At 41.5% G+C, this 19,588-nt stretch overlaps 1 protein-coding gene across 4 annotated transcripts in view; it reads right to left on the reverse strand.

Moving 5' to 3' along the window:
• The window catches only part of AP2A2 (adaptor related protein complex 2 subunit alpha 2), a 159,871-nt gene that overhangs the window by 41,783 nt on the left and 98,500 nt on the right, over positions 1-19,588 (reverse strand). For all 4 annotated transcript variants that reach the window (XM_068260807.1, XM_068260808.1, XM_068260809.1 and 1 more), the window contains exons 10-13: positions 13,564-13,701; positions 13,029-13,211; positions 8,365-8,462; positions 3,355-3,586 (exon numbers count right to left, since the gene is read on the reverse strand). In XM_068260807.1, coding sequence (XP_068116908.1) covers positions 3,355-3,586; positions 8,365-8,462; positions 13,029-13,211; positions 13,564-13,701 — 651 coding nt within the window. The remainder of the gene's footprint in view (positions 1-3,354; positions 3,587-8,364; positions 8,463-13,028; positions 13,212-13,563; positions 13,702-19,588) is intronic.

Here is a 19,588-nt window from a genome sequence, read left to right on the forward strand (position 1 = left end):
GCTGACAGACGCGACTGGAGGCAGGGCTGCAGCCGTTAGCCCTGCCTCCAGGAAGGGAAATTCTGCGACCTTTTTACGACACACTTTTGCGGGGGGTGGGTTGGGGGTGAAGGGACCCCCGTTTAGCCGCGGGATAGCGGCGTTTTAGCAGGGGCACGCGTGCCCCTGCTATTTATGAGCTCTGAAGCGAGATTTATTCTCGCTTCAGAGTCTCTTTAAGGGGCGAAAAGACTGTGGTCCTCAAGTGGTTAAATCAGATTCCCAGATTTTCAAATGAAGTTACTTTTTCAGAGCCTATAAATATCCCAGCAATTTTCACAAAAAAATATCCTGCGATCACCAAAGTTTTCATTTTGATAATGACACCCTCCCCCCAAAAATTGTGCCAGAGATCTTGGTCAAGGTAAAACAGCAGAGTGCCCACTTATATTACTACATCTGCCAGGCAACAGGGCAGTACATGCTGGTCCTCTAACAGGGACAAACTATGGAGCATTGGTGTACATCCAAAAGCTGACCTTTCCGGTGTTCATTAGGGGTTTGGCTTCAGATCAAATGTGTTTTACAACTATTCTAACATACAGGGGGATGAATTTAAATATCAAACACTACATGTGAAAATATTGAGACGAGATTTGTGACATACTCCATTATTAATGAATGCAGGTGCTCCAGAGATAAGTAAGCAAATAGTACCCATGTGTTGTATGAAGGTCAGTGTATTGTGAACAGATACACTGCAAGCACTCAGTAAACATCTAGGTGTTGATTCACTAAACTGTGCTAACTCATAGCACGGCCGCACTAGCGTTTTGGGCGCATTATAACGCACACAACGGTTTTCTCGCGCAAGAAAAATTTTTTCGCGCTTTAGGCCACGTTTGCGTGCGAAAATTCGCATTTGTGCGCGAAAACAGTTACGCGCATTATAATGTGTGCAAAATGCTAGCGCAGCCATGCCATGAGTTAGCACGGTTTAGATAATCAACTCCTTAGCCACTTAAAGTGAACCACAGTTGAGAGGGATATGGAGGCTGCCATATTTATTCCCTTTTAAACAATACCAGATTCCTGGCAGCCCTGCTGATCTATTTGGCTGCAGAATTGTCTGAATCACACCAGAAACAAGCATGCAGCTAATCTGGTCAGATCTAACAATATCAGAAACCCCTGATCTGCTGCATGCTTGTTCATGGTCTTATGACTAAAGGTATTCAGCAAGATCAGCAGGACTGCCAGGCAACTGGTATTGCTTAAAAGGGAATAAATATGGCAGCCTTCATATCCCTCTCACTTCAGGTTCCCTTTAAGTTAGCCATTCATTATTTGATCTGCCACTAGATCAACCATTGGATAGATCCCTTTCTGATCAAATCTGATCAGAGAGGTATCAATTACCTGCCCACACACTGCACACAGATTTCAAATAGATTTAACCTATGCAGTGGGGACTATGCCTTAAATGATAAGAAAAGGAAACCTCTGTTTAAGCACTGGGCCAATCTCTATTTTTGACACCCTGTGTGAGTATTGAAGGCTCATCTGTCCGCTGGCACAACTCCTGGCCTCCTCTTGTGTCCAGCATCACTGCAACCGCCTGCATCATGTGACATCAGCGCATGTAGTGACGTTACTACTTGCACCAGTGTTAGATGGTACAAGCGCTCGAGGTAACGATTGAGGCATTGGAGGAGGCAAGGATTTATATTAAGTATGAGCACCCAAACTGCCATTCTGTATGACACTGTCAAATAAAAAAGGTTTTTTTTGGAGGCACTCCCTCTAACTAGGTGCACATGGTCTAATCTGCCAGAGCACCAGCCAGACAAATTCAAATGTACCGTATATACTCTGATACAAGTCGACCTCATGTATAAGTAAACCCCAATATTTGACCCTCTTAACCTGGAATTACTCAAATATAAGTCTAAACAGCAAAGTTAAGGGCTGTGTGACCCCCCTTCCTCCCTCCCACCACCACACAAAGGGGCCTCTTCTCTCTACCTCTCCCACCTGTGAAATCGCTGAACCAGAAGCCATCTCACTCACTGAAGTATCCCAGCGCAGCTTCCTCTCTTCTCCCTGTACTAGCGCTGGGCTGTGTGCATAAGCTACAGCTCCCGATGTCATGTGATACATGAAGTCACATGACATTGGCAGCCGTAGCTGTGAGCCCAGCAAGTAAAGAAAGAAGAGAGGCAGCTGTGCTGGGATAGCTCAGAGTGAGATGGCTTCTGCCTCAGCGATTTCACAGGGAGGGGATAGAGAGAAAAAGCCCCTTTGCGTGGTGGTGGGAGGGGGGCTTTTCAGCAAGCTGCCTGCTTTGATTGCAGGAAAGGTGAGAGAAAAAGGTGCCCTCCCATTCATGGCTATAAGTGAGGACATTTTGGACTGTCTCGAGTATAAGGCGACCCCTTTTATACTTTGAGTTAGTCCAAAATTTCTCGACTTATAGCCGAGGATATACAGTATTTTCACAAAAAAGGCCAGCACTCTTCAGACTCTTGTCTTCTGAAAAAAAATAATATATCGGCTTTTACACAGAAGACCTCAAAAAAAAGTGACCATGCATGGCGCTCTCACCGCTCTGCTCCTTGTTCATCACACAGGAATCAAAAGGATCTTGATAAAGCCAGCTCACATGGATCAATACACAGCATGTGGCAGCCCTCAGGCTTTAGCATGAAAAAGTCTCATATAGGCATCACATCAAATTTGAAATATGGCGACAGAAAGATTTAGCGTTAGTGCTAGGACCAACTACAAAGTGCAAAGCGTTTTCGCAGAAACTTGTGCTCATCCCTGGAATGTGTCCTGCCTAAATCAAGACGCTTGTGAATCCTGTGTGATGATTTTTCACGCTATTCCGAGTAAAAGCTGATATGTATTTTCAGAAGACAAGAGTTTGAAGAGTGCTGGTCTTTTTGAAGAAATGCAGCAGTCAGTTATGCTGGCTTCTCTTGATTAATAAGAATGTCACAGATAGGTCAAGGGTCGTGTGACTTCACAGGAACAAGAATAGCTGTGACATTACCGGTACATTGCACATCATTTAATTTGTTCCTGGGATCCTGTCTAAACTCAAGCAGACAGGTTGGTGTAGTGAAGGAGTTCAGTATTAACGTTTCACATCACATCATGCACATCTCCAGTACCGCACACTAACTACTCAGGTGCAGACAAGCTTGCAGATACAAATGAAGACTTGCTCCTACTTATCCTGACATCTGCTCACCATAAGTGAACAAGCTGTGTAATTTAATGTTTCTGAAGAAAGGTCAATTCATCCAAAACCATAAATTGCAGCTCACATATAGAGATATTTGTTAGGAGAGAAATGAATTCTAGGCATACCAGGATGTCATTGCTGGCGATGGAGCTCAGGCGTAGATACTCCACAGCTCTTTGCTGAAGCTCCACATCTGCATTTCTGAGCTGGCTGTCGCTTCTTAGCACATCTTGGATAGTGGGTTTGATTTCAGGAAACAGATTGATAAACTTTATGTAGGCTGACAGGAGGAGAGCCCTGGTGGGGACACTACACAAATGGAACTTGGAGTGCAAAAGATTAAACTGAATCAGAGGGCTGTAGAGAAACACAAGTACAAAAACAAAAATTAGTCTGGAACGGCTCAGCTATTCAGCAAAAAACAATCAGATTTGCAACCGGAACAGGAACGAATCAAGAGATAGAATAGCTTGAATGCCCGGAACTTCAAGTAAAATGTTAAAGGAGTTGCCTGCCCACTAACAATACCCTAGTCACATATCTATACATAGGTTGTAAACAATGTATGCACAGGCCTGCTTTAACCACTTCATGCCATGGGCACAAGCATACATGTGCGCTCCCATTGTGTGATTTTGTGGAATAGTTAGAATTTTACAAGTGCCCTATTTGCATTTCAGGTGGACAAACAGGAGGTTTACAAATGCCTATTTTGCAGGAAGTGGTTAAAGTAAGTGATCTAAGCAAGCTACCCCTAAATTCGACTAGTCATACGTGGAGGTGAGTGACAGCAGGGTTGAAGGAATACCTCATATTGCCCCTCCTGGAAGCATATGTAAAAGAAGGCATACACTAAGACATTTTAATAGACTACATTATAGTTCTATTTGAGTCAAAATATGAAATGGATATTGCTAGGGAATTCCTATTGATATACAAATACAGCATGAATGTAGGAAAGGCGGATTCGCAAACAATGGCTGCACAGCTTTGTACCAAAAAAGCACATGTAATTCTACTGGCGCAGTTGACTGCAATATAATGCAGCACATGATCCGGTCGTCTCATCTCATCCTGGAAACTACATGAAGCGTAGGATCCAGGATTGGCTAACCGCAGAGCTGCCCTGTGGGGATCAAAACACAAAGCATTTGACAAACGACGGGAACAGACACCAAAGGTTGTCAAACGCTTTTCTGCACGCTAGCAGAAAAGCATTAGACTGAGAGGTGTGGCTACTGGTTAAGACCTACATTTGGTAAGAGACATATGCATTTTTTGATCCCCATGAGATCTGGACTTGTGATTTTCATGGACCGTTATAAAGCATCTGCTGCATATAATATTAGAGGTTACAAAAAAAAAATAAAAAAAGGAGGTTCTTGGCAACTCTGCCTGCCTCGATTTTAATATTATATTGGTATCTTGGGAAGGTGGTGGAATATTTTTACAGCTTCATGTTTGACTTATTTGGCATGATGCTACCATACCCTGCTTTGCATGTGGTGTTGGGTGTTCAAATGTATGAGTATTGTCCTACTGTGTATGAGATCAGGTCATTATATAATCATAATGTAGTTGATGGCAAATTCTGGGAATTGTAATTTTTTGTGAATTGTGTGGATTTTAGATATATTTGATTTATCTTTCTGAAGAAGCAGACTATGCTCTGCAAAATGCATAAAAAAAAAAAAAACGTTAGGGCGTGACCTATATTATGTGTAACTTTTTTTTTATTTAAACACTTCACTCCCAAGCGTTTTTACCCTAACGGACCAGAGCAATTTTCACCTGTCAGTGCTCCTCCCTTTTATTCACCAATAACTTTATTACTACTTATCACAACAAAATGATCTATACCTTTTTTTTTTTTTTTTTCGCCACCAATTAGGCTTTCTGTGGGTAGTACATTTTGCTAAGAATTTTCTATTCTAAATGCATTTTAACGGGAAAAAGAAGAAAATAATGGAAAAAGTTCATTATTTCTCAGTTTTCTGCCATTATAGTTTAAAAATAAAACGTTCCCCTGTGGATAAAACTGACATGTTTTATTTGCCAAATTGTCCCGAGTATTAAACTGTTTAAAGGGAACCTTAACTGAACGGGGGGTAAAGAGTTTCACTTACATGGGGCTATTACCAGCCCCCTGCAGCAGTCCTGTGCCCTAGGAGCCGCTCTGGAATCCTCTGGTCCCCCACTGTCAGTTTAGTTTTTGACGACTCACCAGTCGGCTGGCCGCCATGCGCATTATTGGACGCATTCCCTACCGCAATTAGCGCTACTGCGGACCGCAACGCGTACAAAAATATGCGTTGCCGCATTACGCACGCGTAGATATGCAGCAACGCGTATTTTTGTACGAGTTGCGGTCCGCAACAGCGCTTATTGCAGTAGGGAATGCGTGCAATAATACGCATGGCGGCCGGCCGACTGGTGAGTCGTCAAAAACGAAACTAAGTGACAGCGGGGGACCGGAGGATTCCAGAGCGGCTCCAAGGGCACAGGTCTGCTGCAGGGGGCTGGTAATAGCCCCAGGTAAGTGAAACTCTTTACCTCCCATTCAGTTAAGGTTCCCTTTAACTGAGAGAAATATGGAGGTTTCCTTTTAAACCATACCAGTTGCCTGGCAGTCCTGCTGACCTTTGGCTCTAGTAGTGGCTGAATCACAGACGTGAAACAAGCATGCAGCTAATCCAGTCTGACTTCAGTCAGAGCACCTGATCTGCATGCTTGTATGACGACAATATATTATTTGGAAATATAGGTGATATTTTTCAGTTTTTTTTTTTTTTTTTTTGTCCGGTCCGTAATTACAAGCCCCTATGTAGTAAAGTAAAAGTAATTTTCCCTCATAAAATATAGATTAATAAAGCAGAGTCCCTAAGGGAACTATTTATGTAATTTTTTTCAAAAACTTTTTTTTTTTTTGAAGGGGGAGTAGCGCTTTGGAAGTGTAAGTTATTAATGTTATTGAAGTGTATGTGTATGTATTGCCTGTATGTGTAATTTTACTTTTTGGCCACAAGATAGCGCGCTAGTGAGCACTCTACTCTTAAATAGGAAAATGTTCACTTTTTTATTTTTATACACATTTTACAATGCTGTGCCTGTTTCCTGTTTTATGAATGGGCTTGGCTGCTGATAGCGGTCACGTCCATTCATTCAAGCCATTGTGATTGGGTTGAGGACCACTCGGTCCTCTTCCCCAATCCCAGATCGCGGCGACCCGACGGTAAACGGCAGTGGGAGCGGCGCGCACACGTACGGAGCGGCGGCGGGAGCAAGCAACTTATTAAAACGTCCTGGAGCCGTTAACAGGCTCAAACAGGACGTTTTAATAAGTTAGATTGTCGTTAAGTGGTTAACATTTTTTCAAAAGGTTTAACTTTTATAATACCCCTAACACTAAGAAAACCAGATTGAAAATTTTGAAAGAACTATCTTTCAAGCGGAGTAGAAGGATGATCAAGGGATTCTAATTGCTCTAGTTTTAGTTCATTTATTCATTGATTTATTAGGAGTACTACTATAAAAATAGACATTCCAAAAAAGAAAACTATTTTAATCAGGCAATATTACACATAAAATCTGATATTTGTGTGCGGCTCCACTTACTGGTTTGACTGACAAGATTTGCTAATGCTTAAAAGGTTTTTGTTTTACTGCTTTGTAGTAAAGAAATAATAGCAAAGAAATAAACAATAGATGTTAATTCACCACCAAGTCTGGAGACTTTGCGATTGTCATTTTGGAAACTTGTATTTGAGTAGTAAAGCGAGACTCTTGTGTAGATTAAGTACACTAGAAGAGACAGCCAGGGGTGGCAAGATACAGTTCCCTTCTCTCACTGGTTACGTTACTTAAAGGGAATTTGAAGTGAGAGCGATATGGAGGCGGTCATATTTATTTAATTTTAAACAATACCAGGTTGCCCTGCTGATCATTCTGCCATCAGTAGTTTCTGAATCGCCACCTGAAACTAAACTTCTCAGATTTTTGTCAGAGACCTCTGATCTGCATGCTTGTTAAGGGTCTATGACTAAATGTATTAGAGGCAGAGGATCAGCAGGACAGCCAGAAAACCAGTATTGTTTAAGATGTAATAAATATGTCACCGTCCATAGCCCTCTCACTTCAATTGTCCTTTAATGCTTTAACCACTTAGCAACCTTTGCCACGCTTATCTACGCCCCTTTAAAATTCACCTGGGTCACAGGGGCGTATAGGCATCTCCTGTTTGTTTTCCCGCTGTGAGCGTTCGCGTGTGCAATCGTGTGCACGCAGATGCGCGGTCGCGTTCGGCACCCGCTGGTCAGCCAATCAAAGTGCTTGCAAGTTTGAATGAGCACTGCCAAAGCCAATGACAGTGCTCATTCATTCAGAATGTGTGTGAACACTGAATCAGTCACTATGCTGTTACAGTTACTGAGATCACTCGTGAGAGGATCTCAGATAACTAACACAGCATTAGTGAGTGATCAGCATCAGTGAGGTTTTTTTTTTAAATAAATTATACCCCCATTAAGCCCATTAACCCTTGCCTCCCTGAAATGTTAAAATTGCTGTGGTTTTTAGGTGAAAAACCCTGTGGTAGAGAAGTGGTTAAAAACGACATGGCTAAAATTAGTCAATTGAGATTTAAGAGGAAGGAAAAGAGGAACATGAAATCTATTGCTATGGCTTATTTTATTAATTGCTAATAAAATCTGAGATTTAAGTTTCAAGCTAGTTTAGCAATACTGTTCAATGCTCACCACTCTACACCATAGTTTCCTGTAGGAAGTAAAGTGTGAAGCCTTACCTCCCCCCACCAGGGCTTGTCTAATTACGAAGCTAGGCCTGTGGCAACAATATCTAATCTAGTTCCACCAGTCCTATATTCTGTTAGATAATGCTGGCTGGTGCTTGCATAAACATGCTGCCTATAGTTTGTATTTTGGAACCAAGTTAAAGTCCTAACTTAGAAGAAATACCTAAAGCAGGGCAGGAGGTTACCCATCCCACTGCCCATGGAAAGCAGCAGCTGGGAGAAGGGTGTTGGTGTGTGGTTTTTACATTTGGATTCAGTAGGGCTGCAAATGCAGATATTTACATGTACAAAGATGAAAATGATGGATTTAAACATTAACACTTGCCTAGAGCGTGGATCTCCAGCAATAAGATTACCAAACTCGCCCAAAATATACCCTCCGACTTTAACCAGATTTTCATGGCAGGCAGGAGCCTGAAGAGCCTAAAATAAAATTAGGATAATAAGGTATTATAAGGTTTACAAAAACATTGCTGCTAAACAATTAACTGGAATTCACAAGTCATTATAAAACAAACAATTTGGAGAGGACACAATTAGCAGTTAAAACAAAAAGTGGTCTATAACCACTTCAGCCTACAGGGTTGAAATTTTTTTTGCATCTAAGCAACTTTCACCTCCCATTCATTTGCTAATAACTTTATCACTACTCGGCACAATGAATGGATCTATATCTTGTTTTTTCCGCCACCAAATAGGCTTTCTGTGGGTAATACATTTTGCTGAGAATTTATTGTAAATCCATTTTAACAGGAATATTAAGAAAGAAATGGAAAAAAAATCATTATTCCTCAGTTTTTGGCCATTATAGTTTGAAATTAATACATGCTACCATAATTAAAACCTATGTACTTTATTTACCAATTTGTCCCGCTTATTAAACCATTTAAATTATGTCTCTATCACAATGCATGGCGCCGATATTCAATTTGGAAATAAAGGTGCATTTTTTCAATTTGCGTCCATCACTATTTAGAAGCCCATAATTTAATAAATCATATTGATATACTCCTTTGACATGCATATTTAAAAAGTTCAGACCCTTAGGTAACTATGTTTTTTTTTTTGTTTTTTTATTACTGTAATTTTTTTTTAATTTTTTATTAAAACGTGTATGTGGGTATTTTTTGGTGTGGGAGGTAAACAGGGGATTTTTAAAGAGACTCCGTAACAAAAATTGCATCCTGTTTTTTATCATCCTACAAGTTCCAAAAGCTATTCTAATGTGTTCTGGCTAACTGCAGCACTTTATACTATCACTGTCTCTGTAATAAATCAACTTATCTCTCTCTTGTCAGACTTGTCAGCCTGTGTCTGGAAGGCTGCCAAGTTCTTCAGTGTTGTGGTTCTGCTATGAACTCAACTTTCCAGGCCCCTCTCTGCACACTGCCTGTGTGTTATTTAGATTAGAGCAGCTTCTCTCTTCTTCTCGCTTATCTTTTACAAGCTGGATAAATTGTCCTCTGAGCTGGCTGGGCTTTCACATACTGAGGAATTACAAACAAGGGCAAAGCTGTTTGCAGGAAGAAAAGAGCAGCCTGAAACTTCAGTGCATGGGGGAAAGAAACACACAAATGATCTCTTGAGATTCAAAAGGAAGGGTGTATACAGCCTGCTTGTGTATGGATGTATTTTCTATGTGTGGACATACTGTACATCAACCTACTTCCTGTTTTGGTGGCCATTTTGTTTGTTTACAAACAAACTTTTTAAAACTGTTTTTAACCACTTTTAATGCGGCGAGGAGCGGCGAAATTGTGACAGAGGGTAATAGGAGATGTCCCCTAACGCACTGGTATGTTTACTTTTGAGCGATTTTAACAATACAGATTCTCTTTAATGTTTAGAAATGTATTTATTTAATACAAAAAGTGTGTTTTTGGTGTAGTTTGCTATTTGGCCACAAGATGGCCACAGTCAAAAAGTCCTGGGAGCGATCGTTCTCGCTCCCAGGAAGAAGAAAGAAGACCAGAGCTTAGAAAAGCCGCAGAGTCAGAGAGACGCTGTCGGCTTTTCTCCGGGGGGGGGGGGGGGGGGGCGTCCGATCAGTGAAAGGGATTTATAATCCCCTTCATTGATTGATGGGCTAACGGCCAGCAGCGGGGGTGCGCACGGGGGGGGGGGGGGGAGAGAGACACACGACCGCGGGAGCGCGTGCGACCCGCGGGAATGCGCGCAGCCTAACTGGACGAAAAATTTTCGTCCAGTTAGGCTGAAGTGGTTAAAGGACACCTGAAGTGAGGGATATATGAAGGCTGCCATATTTATTTCCTTTAACCATTACCAGTTGCCTGGCATCCTTCTGATCTCTATGGCTGCAGTAGTATCTGGATTACAAACTTAAAAAAACATGAAGCTTATCCAGTCAGAAACATCTCATCTGCATGCCTGTTTAGGGTCAGTAGTTAAACATATTAGAGACAGAGGTTCAGCAGCACAGCTGGGAAATGTGCATGGTTCAAAGAAAATACTATCTCCCTTTCAGTTCAGGTGTCCTTCAAAGTGATCCTTGAAATGGAAAAACAAAACAAAAAAACATTAAGATAAATTGTATGTGCATTACTAAAGGTAAACTAAACAAAGAACTTATTTTTGTGTAAACTTTAAAGGCGTAAATGTTAGTCTTCTTTCTTAACAGCAGCTGACAAATATGCCTTTCTCTCACAATAATTCTTATTGAAAAATTTTTCAGCATACAAGTTATGTAAGTATCCAATGGCATAGTATATAATATATATATATATATATATATATATATATATATATATATATATATATATATAACAAATAACAAATAAACAATATATAAGAAGTTCTCCACATAAGCATATACATTTCACTAGAAAAATATAGCTCAGTTGTACAACCAGCTTGTTATAAGTTAAATATAACTGTGAAATAAATTTGCATCTTATAATCATGTTATAGAGTAAAGAAGACAAATATGCCTTTCTGATTGCAAAAACAAATAGAAGCCAAAATAACTGAGAAACAGTGAGTTAAGGTTTCTGATAAGGTTTAGCGCTAGGAAGTTTAAAGTGTTATTGCTACCATTTACTTTTCAGAAAACCAGACTGAACTCACAAGCTGTGGTCAAGCTCATTTACATAGATAACTCTGGTTTTTAACTCTTACTGCAATGGAAAACAGAAAGGGACTTCAGACAGTTTCTTAGTAGGGCTAGAACTATATGTACCCATGCGTATATCATCAATGGCCAGATAAACTTAAGTAGGGTAAAGTTGCTGTGCACAGGGAGCGCATGGCAAATTTTACTGTTACTAGTACAGGGGAACCACCAGTCATTATTAACCCATTAGTGGAATGTACATTACCGTTTTTTAAGCTGTACAATGTATTTGGAGCATACGTTTCCAGTCCGTGGAAACGCATGCCTGGAGGGAGAGGGGGCATTGAAGTGAAGGGGAAAGCAGTCAGGATGGGGGTGGCAGTGGGCCCCCTCCCTCACCTGAGTCCCCGCTCCCTTCTAGCTATTTGCGCAAACTTAAAATATCATGTCCGCAGCGAGCGGGGAAGATTACCTTCTCGCCACTAGACTTCCTGCAATGTCGCCCTTTATACTTCAGAGGGCGGCATTGCAGGAAGTGACGCCGTGAGCGGAGGAAGTAGAGAGAAGGTAATCTTCCCCGCTCGCTGCAGACATTATATTTTAACAAATTGTGCAAATAGCTGGAAGGGTAGTGGGGATGGGGAACTCAGGTTGGTGGGGGGGGAACGACTACCCTCCCCGCTGCCACCCCCAACCTGGCTGCTTTCCTCTCCAGCTTGGCAGCCCCCTTTCCCTGCACAGGCTGCGACACAGAAACTGATCCATTTCTGCAGGGCTGTGGAGTCGAAGCAATTTTGGGTACCTGGAGTCGGAGTTGGTGGTTTCATAAACTGAGGAGTCGGAGTTGGATGATTTTTGTACCGACTCCACAGCCCTGCATTTCTTTGTCTAAATATGCCTGTGTAGAGGGGGATCAGTTTTTCTATTGCCTGCCACTACCCCTCCATGTATCCATATCAATGTGCGATCCGGGAAAATGCAGCAAATCCGGACCTTCCGTTCAGGTTTTGAAAACAAGTCCTCGCAAACGCAAATGGATCAGTTTTTATTTGGGTAAAGACAGCTGAAATTTTTAACATTGCTATCCGTGGCTCAGCTTTTCATCAGGTTTTAAAAACCGAGCCACGGACACGTTTCCGGACCTAGTGTGAACTAGATCTAAGTATATTTCAATTTATGTTAATAAAAAAAAAAAAACTAACAATGTCAATACTTTCTCTTTCTTTGCATTTAATTACTGTGTGAGTTCACACAAGTGTTTTGTTTAAACGTAATGCAATTCATTTTCAGTTGTCATGAATAATGAAAACTGCCTGAAAAACTGCAATGCATCTATACGTGGATTTATAGTACATGTATAGTACTGCCATGCATCTATACATGGATTTATAGTACATGTATAGTACTGCCATGCATCTATACATGGATTTATAGTACATGTATAGTACTGCCATGCATCTATACATGAATTTATAGTACATGTATAGTACTGTCATGCATCTATACATGAATTTATAGTACATGTATAGTACTGCCATGCATCTATACATGGATTTATAGTACATGTATAGTACTGCCATGCATCTATACATGAATTTATAGTACATGTATAGTACTGCCATGCATCTATACATGAATTTATAGTACATGTATAGTACTGCCATGCATCTATACATGGATTTATAGTACATGTATAGTACTGCCATGCATCTATACATGAATTTATAGTACATGTATAGTACTGCCATGCATCTATACATGAATTTATAGTACATGTATAGTACTGCCATGCATCTATACATGAATTTATAGTACATGTATAGTACTGCCATGCATCTATACATGGATTTATAGTAAATGAACAACAGTATGCTAAACATAGTACATGAACAACAGTATGCTAAACATATATCTCTTACCTCAAACACAGTCTTTGCTGCATATCCCTGAACATCATCTCTATTGATGACAATCTGGATCACCCTGTACCAGACCTCTTCACTGACATAGTCTCCGGCTATACGAATGAGGTTAAGGATAGTGTCCACATACCATGTGTAATCAACAGCATACTTCTCAGCGAGGATTGCTACCTTGAGGACCTGCAGTAAGACATAGCTTAGACACTTATCTTGCATTAAAGTATGCAGCCTTCCAACACAGACTACTATCACATCAGGCCTCTACAGATACAGCCACATGAATAAAGTATTTTACTATCTTCAAGTCACTAGCACTGCACATCTCCACTATGCTAATCAATAACGAATGGAGGACCCCCCCCCCCCCCAGCATAAATTATAATGTAGAATAACTAACTACACCCTTTGGACTGATTTACTAAATTGAACCCAGTGGCGTTGCGTGTACTTTGGGTGCTTGAAATAAACTCAAATTCACTCAACAAAGTGAAAAATAACTGTAATGTATATAATTCGCTGTGTGTATTCTTACAATCTCCTCCCGAATGGAGTAATCTGCAGTCTCCAGGTAATTCAGCATCTCTGCTACAATCTGCTGGGCATTGCTGCGGTCACACATGGCATACAGCAGATCCACTGCGCGTTGTCGCACACTTACGTCCCTTTCTGTCTGTAGTTAAAAAAACAAAAAAAAGGCATGTACTGTAAGAACTACAGAAAATGTATAGTTTTTACATAAACCTGCAAACGTACTCTGTTGAGGTTGGGTGGGCATATTTGATGGCAGAAAGGTGTGTAATCATCTGTAATGTTACAGCCTAATGCTGGGAATACACAGTTAGATTTTGAGCCATTTAGATGGCTCGATAGATCATTTCCGACATGTCCGATCTCACGCCCGATCGTTTCCGTGCTCGATTTTGCATGGGGAACAATGGGAAAAGGTAAGAATAAACAAATGGAAGATAAGAGAACCGCCCGCAGAATCGAGCGCGGAAAACGATCGGGCGCAGAATCAAGCGGCAAAATCGACCCGTGTATTCCCAGCATTAGCCATTGCTGTAATTGTTTAGTGTAAGGTCTCTGCTATAGTAAGTACTGTGCATGGAAGTTTAGTGGATACTGTCAAGTAAATTCTCTTACCTGATGTTTTAGTTGCTTTTATTCCAACTAAATTTCCAGTGGAAGCCCTGATAATGTCTCCTATAGGTTAGTAGCAATGGTCCCTGACTGGTGACAGGCTATTGTTCCTGGTGATTTAGTGCATATGGTGTCTGAAAATATACAGGAATGGTCAATGAGATGAAAATAATCAGAGTTAATGCGGGATTATGTGAATGTATGCAAATTTATGCACCTTGAAAGTAGACCAATCAAGTCCTACTAAGGTTTAATTTCTATTTTTAAGTTCCATATGTTTGCATACAGAATTTGCATCAACTTGGAATTATTTGCATCTCATTGACCATCCCTAGTAATAAACTTCATGGCTATGGTAATTTAGTAACTACAGGACTGTGGCATAGTGTTTGGCACTTGCAGCAATGGGTCCCCTGTTCAAATCCTAGCCAGGCCACTATCTGCACGGAGTTTGTATTTTCTCCCGCGGGGTCTGCGTGGATTTCCTTCGGGCACTCAGGTTTCCTCCCACGTCCCAAAAAACACACAGATCAGTTATTTAGCTTCCCCCTACATTATTGGCCCTAGACTACAATACATACACTACATGATACATACTGTATATAGAAATAGGACTATAATGCCCATCATGTTAATGCCCATTTTTGATTAGTGGCCACTTGTGTTAATTGCATTGTATCAAAACTAGGCCTTCCAACTACTAAAGCCTTCTATGCACACTAAAAGAAACTTGGCCAAATCCGCTGTTCAAGGCCATCTTGGAGGAAAATGTAGCATTTGTACAGGTAGTCTTCTACAATATTGCTTAAAGATGTATCACATGATCAGGGGCCTGATATGCAAAGCAGGGGCATATAAGTATTTACTGTGATTTTTAATAGTTCAGCAATTTAAAAATATTAAAGTAATAGTAAACAACAACAAATGCTATTCCCTTTAACCACTTCCCGACCGCCGTATAGACAATTGGCGGCCGGGAAGTGGACCCCGCAAGGACCGCCGTATTGACAAATGGCAGCGGTCCTTGTAAGGGCATGGGCGGCGCGATCGCGTCATTCGGGTTACTAGCACCCGGATCGCCGCATACAAAGTGTATAATACACTTTGTAATGTTTACAAAGTGTATTATACAGGCTGCCTCCTGCCCTGGTGGTCCCAATGTCCAAAGGACCACCAGGGCAGGCTGCAGCACACCGATTCCCAGCCCCCTGACCCAGATCACCCACAGCACCCCTTAGACCCCCCCCTGCCCACCCCCCAGACCCCTGTTTGCACCCAATCACCCCCCTAATCACCCATCAATCACTCCCTGTCACTATCTGTCAATGCTATTTTTTTTTTACCCCCCCCCCCCCCTGCCCTCTCCTGATCACCCCCCACCCCTCAGTTTCTCCCCAAACCCCCCCCCCCCATGTACTGTATGCACCTATCCCCCTGATTACCTGTCAATCACCTGTCAATCGCCCATCAATCACCCCGTCACTGCCACCCATCAATCAACCCCTAACCTGCCCCTTGCGGGCAATCTGATCACTCACCCACACCAATAGATCGCCCGCAGATCCAACATCCGATCACCTCCCAAGTGCAGTGTTTACATCTGTTCTCTACCCTAAACACCCACTAATTACCTATCAATCACCCCCTATCACCACCTGTCACTGTTACCCATCAGATCAGACCCTAATCTGCCCCTTGCGGGCACCCAATCACCTGCCTACACGCTCAGATTGCCCTCAGACCCCCCCCCCCCCCCCTTATCAATTCGCCAGTGCAATATTTACATCTGTTCTTCCCTGTAATAACCCACTGATCACCTGTCAATCACCCATCAGTCACCCCCTGTCACTGCCACCCATTAATCACCCCCTGTCACTGCCACCCATCAATCACCCCCTGTCACTGCCACCCATCAATCAGCCCCAACCTGCCCCTTGCGGGCAATCTGATCACCCACCCACACCAATAGATCGCCCGCAGATTCGACGTCAGATCACCTCCCAAGTGCAGTGTTTACATCTGTTCTCTACCCTAAACACCCACTAATTACCCATCAATCACCCCCTGTCACTGCTACCTATCAGATTAGACCCCTATCTGCCCCTAGGGCACTCAATCACCCACCCACACCCTCAGAATGCCCTCAGGCCCCAGCCCTGATCACCTCGCCAGTGCATTGCTTGCATCTATTCCCCCCTCTAATCACACCTTGAGACACCCATCAATCACCTCCTGTCACCCCCTAGCACATCTACCCATCAGATCAGGCCCTAATTTGCCCCGTGTGGGCTCCTGATCACTTGGCCAAACCCTCAGACCCCCTTCCGATCACCTCCCCAGTGCATTGATTGCATCTATTTTTCCCTAACCACCCCCTGAGACACCCATCAATCACCTCCTGTCACCCCCCTAGCACTCCTATCCATCAGATCAGGCCCAATACAATCTGTCATCTAAAAGGCCACCCTGCATATGACCGGTTCCACAAAATTCGCCCCCTCATAGACCACCTGTCATCAAAATTTGCAGATGCTTATACCCCTGAACAGTCATTTTGAGACATTTGGTTTCCAGACTACTCACAGTTTTGGGCCCGTAAAATGCCAGGGCGGTATAGGAACCCCACAAAGTGACCCCATTTTAGTAAAAAGACACCCCAATGTATTCTGTTAGGTGTATGACGAGTTCATAGAAGATTTTATTTTTTGTCAAAAGTTAGCGGAAATTGATTTTTATTGTTTTTTTTTCACAAAGTGTCATTTTTCACTAACGTGACAAAAAATAAAATCTTCTATGAACTCGCCATACACCTAACGGAATACTTTGGGGTGTCTTCTTTCTAAAATGGGGTCACTTGTGGGGTTCCTATACTGCCCTGGCATTTTATGGACCCTAAACCGTGAGGAGTAGTCTAGAAAACAAATGCCTCAAAATGACCTGTGAATAGGACGTTGGGCCCCTTAGCGCACCTAGGCTGCAAAAAAGTGTCACACATGTGGTACCGCCGTACTCAGGAAAAGTAGTATAATGTGTTTTGGGGTGTATTTTTACACATACCCATGCTGAGTGGGAGAAATCTCTCTGTAAATGGACAATTGTGTGTAAAAAAAAATCAAACAATTGTCATTTACAGAGATATTTCTCCCACCCAGCATGGGTATGTGTAAAAATACACCCCAAAACACATTATACTACTTCTCCTGAGTACGGCGGTACCACATGTGTGGCACTTTTTTACACCCTAAGTACGCTAAGGGGCCCAAAGTCCAATGAGTACCTTTAGGATTTCACAGGTCATTTTTGTTTGAAGACTACTCCTCACGGTTTAGGGCCCCTAAAATGCCAGGGCAGTATACGAACCCCACTAATGACCCCATTTTAGAAAGAAGACACCCCAAGGTATTCCGTTAGGAGTATGGTGCGTTCATAGAAGATTTTATTTTTTGTCACAAGTTAACAGTAAACACCCCACAAATGACCCCATTTTGGAAAGTAGACACTTCAAGGTATTCAGAGAGGAGCATAGTGAGTCTGTGGCAGATTTCATTTTTTTTTTTGTCGCAAGTTAGAAGAAATGGAAACTTTTTTTTTTGTCACAAAGTGTCATTTTCCGCTTACTTGTGACAAAAAATAATATCTTCTATGAACTCACTATGTCTCTCAGTGAATACTTTGGGATGTCTTCTTTCCAAAATGGGGTCATTTGGGGGGTATTTATACTATCCTGGAATTCTAGCCCCTCATGAAACATGTCAGGTGGTCAGAAAAGGCAGAGATGCTGGAAAATGGGAAAATTCACTTTTTGCACCATAGTTTGTAAACGCTATAACTTTTACCCAAACCAATAAATATAGGCTGAATGGGTTTTTTTTAATCAAAAACATGTTTGTCCACATTTTTCGCGCTGCATGTATACAGAAATTTTACTTTATTTGAAAAATGTCAGCACAGAAAGTTAAAAAAATCATTTTTTAGACAAAATTCATGTCTTTTTTGATGAATATAATAAAAAGTAAAAATCGCAGCAGCAATCAAATAGCACCAAAAGAAAGCTTTATTAGTGACAAGAAAAGGAGCCAAAATTCATTTAGGTGGTAGGTTGTATGAGCTAGCAATAAACCGTGAAAGCTGCAGTGGTCTGAATGGAAAAAAAGTGCCTGGTCCTTAAAGAGACACTGAAGCGAAAAAAAATATATTATATAATGAATTGGTTGTGTACTATGAATAATTACTAGAAGATTAGCAGCAAAGAAAATATTCTCATTTTTATTTTCAGGTATATAGTGTTTTTTCTAACATTGCATCACTCTATAATATGTGCAGATTACACAACACTCAGCATTCAAAATGAGTCATTCAGAGCAGTCTGTGAAGTAATGAACTCTCCTCTAGCAGAGGAAAAGTAAACAGTTCAATTACAGTTGAGATAATAAAAGTCAGATAACAGCCCTCTCCATGACTAAGTTAGTCGGAGAGCTTAATAGCTTTTTTGCATAGAGATAACAACTGGAGTTTCTCAACTCTTCCTGTACTGGAAACAATTAGACTGATGTATCTGATCTTAATGTTTTTTTTCTTAGCTGTACTACACATACAAATCATAATATCATCATTTTTTTCTCTCGCTTCAGTGTCTCTTTAAGGGGGGTAAAGCCCATGGTCCTCAAGTGGTTAAACAGATTACCTGGTCGTGTGTTTTCTCTCTATCACTACATGATATCTAAACAACTATACATGTAAAGCATTCCTTGGGTTAAAGAACGTGGGTGTCCATCACTGTACACAGAGCAAAAGGTATTCAACAAAATATGCTTCATGTAGTAGAAAAATAGAAATAAATGTATCTCTAAATTATGCGGTGCTGTGAACCAATCAGGCTCTGCTACACTGCACAGTGCTGTATTAACAACTGTGTGAACCTGATGACAGGAGAAAGCAAAATGACTAGATCATCAGCTGCACACAGAGGGGGGTTCAGAGCTATTTATGCTGACTGTGCCAGGTTGATGGTCCATCTGAATCATGGAACCAGCTGCACAGAATTTACCAGAACAGTAAAAGAAAAAAAACCCTCAAAACAACCTTTAATTTAAAGACAGGCTGATAACTGATCTGACGCTGTAGAGGGACAGTGCATCAATGCAGACTCTCTTATTAGTGTTAATGCCAGCTTTATACTTAAAGCGGATCCGAGATGAAAAACTAACTATAATAAGTAACTGGTCTATATATCTTATCTAAAGTCTAGATAGTTAACACAGCAAATCTAGCTGCATTCAGCTTCAATAGAATATTATTATTATTTCTTCCTGTGATACAATGACAGCAGCCATGTTTGTGAACTTTACACAGAGGCAGGCTTATCTGCATCTTGAGCACTCAGCCTGTGAAAAAAAAAAACGAATCTCCCCTCCTCC

The sequence above is a fragment of the Hyperolius riggenbachi genome, chromosome 11 (genome assembly GCF_040937935.1).
Source record: "Hyperolius riggenbachi isolate aHypRig1 chromosome 11, aHypRig1.pri, whole genome shotgun sequence".
Classification (NCBI taxonomy): Eukaryota; Metazoa; Chordata; class Amphibia; order Anura; family Hyperoliidae; genus Hyperolius; species Hyperolius riggenbachi.